Genomic DNA, 6,793 nt, shown 5'->3' with positions numbered 1-6,793 from the left:
GAGAGAGAGATGCGTAGATCGACGAGTGGTTCTAGAGTTTCGGATCAGTTTGCGGCGAAGACCCCGTCTCCGCCTCGATCTCAGAGTGTTGCAGCTATGGACGATGACGTGGAGCTGCTTTTGCCTAGGTACGACCCGAATTCTGAAGCGGGGAAGAGAGAGAATTCAAGATTCAGATCTGCAGAAAACGTCATTCATCTCATTCCTCTCATTCTTCTTCTCTGTGTCGTAATCCTCTGGCTCTCCTCTCATTCAGGTAAACCAAGGAACTGATTCAATATCTATGAGTCCACAATTGATCTGTGAAACTTAATTAGTAATTTCAGAAAGACCCATATGGGATATTTGGGATGTCTCTCTGTAATGTTAGAATCTTGTGTTCAATTATGGTTTCAATTTGTTCGTAATAATCCTAATCCAGTGATGGATTTGGAAATTGTCAGCAGGTTCAAGGAGTTGAGTTCAAGAAGCAACATGCTTGTCTTGTCCATGGGAACTCAATTTCAGTTTTGGGAAACGAAACAACTTTTTTTACTGCCGGTGAATTTGTGCCGCAAACCATACGTAACTCTTGCATTTTTTTTTGTTCTTTATACACATGACTAATATTTATATTTCTCATATAGTCCTTTTTTTTATTTAAAATGTACAACTTTTAGTTTGTAATAACGATTTCAACATCACACAACTCAATTTAATCATCATTCTATTGGTCAAAAGCAAAGATCAATTTCAATTTAGCTAACTTTTTATGTTCCTGTGAGTTTCAGCTACGATAACTTTGTATCAAAAACACGTTGTGGCAATTGACCCTAAAGAGATCCTGAATATGGTTTTTTTAAAAATCCTCTAATGTTGTTGTAGTCACTGTACTGCCATTGGTAAAAAAAGGTAAAAAGAAACCAATTTTAGAAATATTAGTGGATTAATTTAGTCCAACTACGGTTTAAAAAATGGGCCATAGGCCCACAATTAGAAACAAACTTAAAAACCTGAAATATTATTTTTACATGTTCTCTTCTCACAGTGAAATTATCTCTCTCTTCTCACATGTTCTCTTCGAATTTTGCTTGCTCTTCTTCTTACACGACCAATCGGAATTTTCGCAGCTTTCAGGTTTGTCTCAAATCTCAATTTAGATCGGATTCAGAGTAATAACAATTGATAAAACCTAAATTGTTTTCGTTAATATTGTATAGAGTTTGAAATATTTTGCTGTAGATCCGGAATCCAAATTTTACCTTATTTTTTTTCCTATACATACTGATAGTTTTAAGAAACGGAGCTTTGTTCTGGATTTTAAGATTTCTTCAATATACATTTACTCCAAAAAGATCACACAATTTGATCTCTGAACTTGATGTTTCAACAAAGTTTCTGTTTTTAGAATCATTGCTTAAAGTGTCATTCTTTCACATCTGGTCCTGAGAGAAATCTGATCCTTCCAGATAAGTATGATTCTTCTGCTAAGTAGCATTGGATAAAGCTTTTGGTTTTATTAATACCCCTACTCTTGTATGTGTCTTGAATGGACTCTCTCAGTTACTAAAAAAGTCTTGTCCTTTCTTTACTACACATGCCTCATACAGGACATTCTCTAGAAGCATAAAATCTGCTTTTTTGGATATTCTTCTTAGATCATTATTGATAATCCTAATTTCTCTGGTTATATTGCAGAAACTTTACACAGAAGAGCAGGATCTAATTGTTGCATCGAGTTGATTGCTATGACATAGAAAATTCTAATTCCGGGAAGGCCTCAGAGTTTGCACTAACCTCATAAATCGGCTCTGGACATTGTTGATTGTAATTGAACAAGAATGTGTAGGCAAAACTGTCGCGCTAAGTCCTCGCCTGAGGAAGTGATTTCAACTGATGAGAATCTCTTGATATATTGTAAACCTGTTCGACTATACAACATCTTTCACCTTCGCTCTCTATGCAACGTATGCTTTGCCTTCCTCTCTCTCATCATTTTTTTTAGCTCCGTAACGACTGTATTCATTTAATCTCCTGTGTAGATTATGGTCTGACTCATGACGAGTGTGTGCTTCTTTTGTCTCGTAATGTTATTTGAACTTGTTGTTTGTTGTTGCAGCCATCGTTTCTTCCAAGATGCTTGAACTACAAAATTGGAGCAAAGCGCAAAAGAAAGTATGAGTTTCTTCTTGAATGTAGCTGATACTGTGATATGTTCTTTATCTAACTTCTGATACGGAAGCTGATGGCTTATTTATATTTGTTAAGTAGATATGGACATAATGAATGGTTTTCTAATTCTCTTTGTTCATGCTATACACTTACATTTTTTTTTCAAAATTGTGTGTTTGGTTAGGTCAAGATCTAATGGGATGGTAGTTTTCAACTATAAGGATTGTAATAACACTTTACAGAAAACTGAAGGTTAGTCTTTTTCTGCTCTTCGACACTATTCAATGTCAATTTCTATGTTTCTCTTGATGAATTCTTTATTAACTATTTTTTTTTTTTTCTGTATTGTCATGCAGTTAGGGAAGATTGTTCTTGTCCATTTTGTTTTATGCTATGTGGCAGCTTCAAGGTGGGCAACTATTACAACTGAGGTTTTTCTTCCGAGGCCTTTTATATCTAACATTGTGAAATGCTACTACCGTTTCATGATGTATACTTGCAGTGTGCGGTTGCATATTTTTGTGTTTTTAGTTTTTCTTCTCACTCTTGAACTGCTGAGTGTGTCTTTGTCTGAGAAAACATGTTCCAGATGGAGCTTACAATCCATTGTCTTGTGTCTATGCAGGGGCTTCAATTTCATTTGAATTCGTCTCATGATTTATTTGAATTTGAGTTCAAGGTATCTGTGGTTTTATGGAATCTTGTTTTGCTATGTCTTTTTTTTTTTTTTTTTTAAATGTTAAAAACGGTCTTTCCTGTTGTAGCTTTCTGAAGAATACCAGACAGTTAATGTTTCTGTAAAACTTGATTCCTTCATATTTGATGAGGTCAGTTACTTTAAACTTGATAACTTGGGAAATCCTCTTGGTGGTGAAAAGTTTAGTTTATATATTCCATCCTTCTTTGTACCAGGAAGAAGGAAGCGATGACGATAAATTTGAGCCCTTCTCTCTCTGGTAAATCTCAGAACCCCTTGATAAAAATACCTTAATAGCAGTAACTCCTTGCTTTTCTTGTCAGTACTTCTCTATAAATCCAACCATAATGTTTTTGCAGCTCGAAACCTCGTAAGCGTAGACAAAGAGGTGGCAAAAATAACACAAGACGACTTAAAGTTCAATTTTTACCACTGGATTCACCCAGTTTAGCTAATGGCACAGAAGATGGACTTGCCCTACTGAATTATGGTAAAATCACATCTTCTTCTGTGGTATTCCTTGTGGCTTTGAAATTTCATATTAACAGGAGAAGATACAATGGCTTGATTGGTCAGTTTTTGTCCTTCTTCTTGCGAGGGTAATTCTACCATTACTGATGTACAAAATGAATGGCATGCTACAGGAAACCGTGGTCTAGGATATCCCGAGGCAACTGGACTGTTTGAGATGACTAGAAACACTCCGCCTGCCATAGCTCATTCTTCTCTGGGCGCTGATGCAAAAGTTGTATTAACAAGCGAAGCTGTGGTCTCTGCTACTAGGACAAAAAAATTATCTGCTGAGCGATCAGAGGCTAGAAGGTTTGTTCTCATCCAAATTGCCATTCCTGTTGTTATGAATTGTTCTTCCTATAACGGATAAGTGTTTACTGTACTGCCATATTAACCGAGAAAATTTCTTCCAGCCACCTGCTTCTTCAGAAACGCCAATTCTATCATTCTCACAGAGTGCAGGTGATTCAAGTTCTTGCACCTACTTCTTAAGCATTTTCGTTATATTTCCCGCTATGATATCCTATCAAAGCATACTTGGTCCCGACGTGAAAAATTCTATGTCTATGTTGTCTCTATTTTATTGCCACTAACCAAAAACTGAATGTTTCTGTGACAAAGCCAATGGGGCTTGAACAAGTAATGTCTGATCGGGATAGCGAGGATGAAGTCGATGACGTTGTTGCAGATTTCGAAGATCGCCAGGTATACCATGATTTCTTTCTGCGTTCAATAAAAAGACAACAGGAAAATGGTATATTTCGATTAAACTTGCTAATGGCTTTTGAAACTTAAAAAAGCTGCAGATGCTTGATGATTTTGTGGATGTGAATAAAGATGAAAAGCAATTCATGCATCTTTGGAACTCATTTGTAAGAAAGCAAAGGTAACTACATTTTCTGACACTTTGAAGACACACCACTCATGAGGCTCAAAGTTTATTGTCTGTTGCTAATGACAGCGAAACGAAAAGACCTTATGCGTTACAGTACATATACCTTTGTAATGATTTTGGTTATGGAACATTACGATGCTAAAATCATATAATGATTAATGTTGCAGGGTCATAGCAGATGGTCATATCTCATGGGCATGTGAAGCATTTTCAAGATTTTACGAGAAGGAGTTGCACAGTTACTCATCTCTCTTCTGGTAACCTCCAGAAATTATATACAAATACACCAACTACATACATCCACATTATACACTATCAGTTTTGCTTCGTTTCTGAAAATAATATAAATTCTAGGTGCTGGAGATTGTTTTTGATCAAACTATGGAACCATGGACTTGTCGACTCAGCCACCATCAACAACTGCAGTACCATCCTCGAGAATTGCCGTAATAGCTCAGACACCATCAACAATACAAGTGTGGATCATCCCAATGACATAAGCAACAAGAACACTGACGGTATGGATGTTGACAACAATGACAATAACACCAGAGACAATTAAATCAAATAGGAAGATGATACCGATTTATCAGATTGTAACTTGTTCTTCTTTTACTTTAAAAATATTTAGGAGCAAACAAAAAGATGTATTCAACTGATTTACATTTTTCAATGTATGCCTAATTTAAAAAAAAAAAAAAATTAAAAACTGAAAAATATGAAAAGTTTGCTTAAATTTTTACTATTGTTGACTTGAGAAAATCTACCCTAATTAGTAAAAACTATGAAGTAAAATAGCATAAAAATAGCAAAATAGAAAAAATATTGGGTTCCAAAAAAAAAAAAAAAAAAAACTGAAAACAAATCAAAAGGTAAGAGTTGCGAGTTTTATAACAAACAGAGTGGCTAAGCTTAAAAACCCCAATTTTGACTTCTTCTTTGTCAATGTATCTCTCACAAGCAAGCTTCTTCGATTTTGCTCTTACACCACCGATCGGTGTTTTTGAATTTTTCAGGTTTGTCTCGATTTCAATCTAGATCGATGTCAAGTAATTACAATTGATTGTCTAGGGTTGGGATTTAGCGGTAGATCGGCAATCCGGAATTTACGTTTTTTTATTAAGAGATTGATGTTTTAGGTAATGGAACCTAGTTTTGGATTCATTGCGTCTAGTTGATTCTCGAATTGTTTGATTTTGTGATAAAGTTTGAAGCTTTGCAACAAATACGCATTGTCTTCTCTGTGTTCTGTTTATGGATTCTCTTGAGTCGGCTAAAAAAGTTTTGTGCTTTCACTATTAACGCAGGTCTCATACAAGCTGACATTAATTCTCTAGAAGCATAGCATCGACCAACAGCTGTTGAAAGCTTAAGCAGGGTTCCTATGTGCTTTTGTTTGAAATCATGATTGAGGTAAAGCGACCTGGTTCTTCCACCACACGGATCACCACAACACTCGTTGATTCTTTCATGATTCTCTTCAGAAACAAACACATCTTGTTACCAATCTTTGCCCTCTTAGCGATCCCTCTAGCAGCTTTACACCTCTCCCTAACTCTTACCTCCTTTCGCCTTAAAAACCATGTCTTTCGTCTTGAAGCCTTAGCTAACGTAGTGCACACACGGTTTGAATCTAGACAGATATGGCAAGAGTCTAGAGAAGACGCTGTCTCGCTTTTACATCTCAAGTCTCGGTATTTCATCCCATCCTTTATCCTCTCCTGTATCGCTTCCATAACTGTCATCACATCAACTTCCTTAACACACCAAGGCCTAAACCCATCTCTGAAGTCGTCATTTGCTTCAGTGAAGTCCTCTTGGATGAGAGTTACAGCAACTTCTATCATCGTCTATGGTCTGCTCTTCCTCTACTCACCAGTTCCCATGTTTTTATCAGCTCTCGTCGGTTACACACCCACATTGCGTTATCTCATCACGATCTTCTGTCTCGGTGTTGAGGTGTACATAATGGCTATAACAGGGCTTGGCCTTGTCGTCTCTGTATTGGAAGAAAGATATGGTTTTGATGCGGTTAAGGAAGGAACTGCCCTGATGAAAGGGAGGAGGATAACGGGATTAGCTTTGGCGGGTGTGTTTGTGTTTCTATCGAGTTACATTGGTCATGGGATGGAGAAGTTGGCAAAGGAGCTAGATATGGACTCGAGCTCAGGGTCGTGGTGGAGGTCGGTGGTTGTGGCTGGTGGGTGGGACGGGTGGAAGCTGGTTTGTATGTATGGGGCTGAGGTGGTGTTGAGTTATGTTGTAATCACTGTTTTTTACTGTGAGTGTAGGAATCGCAATGGTATCAGCGATGCAAATGTTGCTGATGACGCAGGTCTTGCTATTTAAGATTTTTAGTTCCTTAACACTCTTTTGTTGTTGATAATTCTCTTGTGAAATTGTGAAATACATTCTTGTTTACCCAAAAATTATGATTTATTCGTTGCTTTAAAGAGAGAAAAATTCAATGTTTTGAACTAAAAAAATCGATAGATGCATGGTTAAAATAGAAAAAAGCTGCCAAGTATCAAGTTTGA

At 36.8% G+C, this 6,793-nt stretch overlaps 3 protein-coding genes across 7 annotated transcripts; all 3 read left to right on the top strand.

Moving 5' to 3' along the window:
* On the top strand, positions 7–704 carry LOC104718670. Of its 3 annotated transcripts, none has more exons than XM_019231025.1 (2): positions 7–256; positions 422–704. In XM_019231025.1, the coding sequence occupies exons 1-2, from the start codon at positions 10–12 to the stop codon at positions 604–606; spliced, it is 432 nt and encodes a 143-aa protein (XP_019086570.1). In that variant the 5' UTR covers positions 7–9; the 3' UTR covers positions 607–704. The 3 variants fall into 3 exon arrangements, with proteins under 3 accessions (XP_019086570.1, XP_010434761.1, XP_019086571.1); XM_010436459.2 differs by having other exon boundaries at positions 447–575; XM_019231026.1 differs by having other exon boundaries at positions 444–573.
* On the top strand, positions 873–4,969 carry LOC104718667 (polycomb group protein VERNALIZATION 2-like). Of its 3 annotated transcripts, none has more exons than XM_010436454.2 (16): positions 873–891; positions 1,028–1,116; positions 1,678–1,946; positions 2,099–2,154; positions 2,336–2,403; positions 2,508–2,560; positions 2,777–2,830; positions 2,916–2,973; positions 3,062–3,107; positions 3,208–3,338; positions 3,493–3,670; positions 3,775–3,823; positions 3,983–4,066; positions 4,162–4,247; positions 4,424–4,513; positions 4,611–4,969. In XM_010436454.2, exons 3-16 carry the CDS (start codon positions 1,821–1,823, stop codon positions 4,816–4,818), a joined length of 1,287 nt encoding a protein of 428 aa, XP_010434756.1. In that variant the 5' UTR covers positions 873–891; positions 1,028–1,116; positions 1,678–1,820; the 3' UTR covers positions 4,819–4,969. The 3 variants fall into 3 exon arrangements, with proteins under 3 accessions (XP_010434756.1, XP_010434755.1, XP_010434757.1); XM_010436453.2 differs by having other exon boundaries at positions 2,916–2,978; positions 3,064–3,107; positions 4,611–4,967; XM_010436455.2 differs by having other exon boundaries at positions 2,916–2,978; positions 3,064–3,107; positions 4,168–4,247; positions 4,611–4,966.
* LOC104718666 lies at positions 5,144–6,702 on the top strand. Its single transcript, XM_010436452.2, has 2 exons — positions 5,144–5,272; positions 5,564–6,702. The coding sequence occupies exon 2, from the start codon at positions 5,661–5,663 to the stop codon at positions 6,603–6,605; it is 945 nt and encodes a 314-aa protein (XP_010434754.1). The 5' UTR covers positions 5,144–5,272; positions 5,564–5,660; the 3' UTR covers positions 6,606–6,702.

Source organism: Camelina sativa, chromosome 10 (assembly GCF_000633955.1).
Source record: "Camelina sativa cultivar DH55 chromosome 10, Cs, whole genome shotgun sequence".
Taxonomy (NCBI): Eukaryota; Viridiplantae; Streptophyta; class Magnoliopsida; order Brassicales; family Brassicaceae; genus Camelina; species Camelina sativa.
Note: the sequence above shows the minus strand (reverse complement) of the source record. Positions and strands in the feature narration are given on the sequence as shown.

Coding starts and splice junctions, on each gene's coding strand:
- LOC104718670 (XM_019231025.1), top strand. CDS start 10: ATGCGTAGATCGACGAGTGGTTCTAGAGTTTCGGATCAGTTTGCGGCG. Junction 257..421: donor CTGGCTCTCCTCTCATTCAG/GTAAACCAAGGA, acceptor ATCCTAATCCAG/TGATGGATTTGGAAATTGTC.
- LOC104718667 (XM_010436453.2), top strand. CDS start 1,821: ATGTGTAGGCAAAACTGTCGCGCTAAGTCCTCGCCTGAGGAAGTGATT. Junction 2,404..2,507: donor CACTTTACAGAAAACTGAAG/GTTAGTCTTTTT, acceptor ATTGTCATGCAG/TTAGGGAAGATTGTTCTTGT. Junction 3,108..3,207: donor TTTGAGCCCTTCTCTCTCTG/GTAAATCTCAGA, acceptor ATGTTTTTGCAG/CTCGAAACCTCGTAAGCGTA.
- LOC104718666 (XM_010436452.2), top strand. CDS start 5,661: ATGATTGAGGTAAAGCGACCTGGTTCTTCCACCACACGGATCACCACA.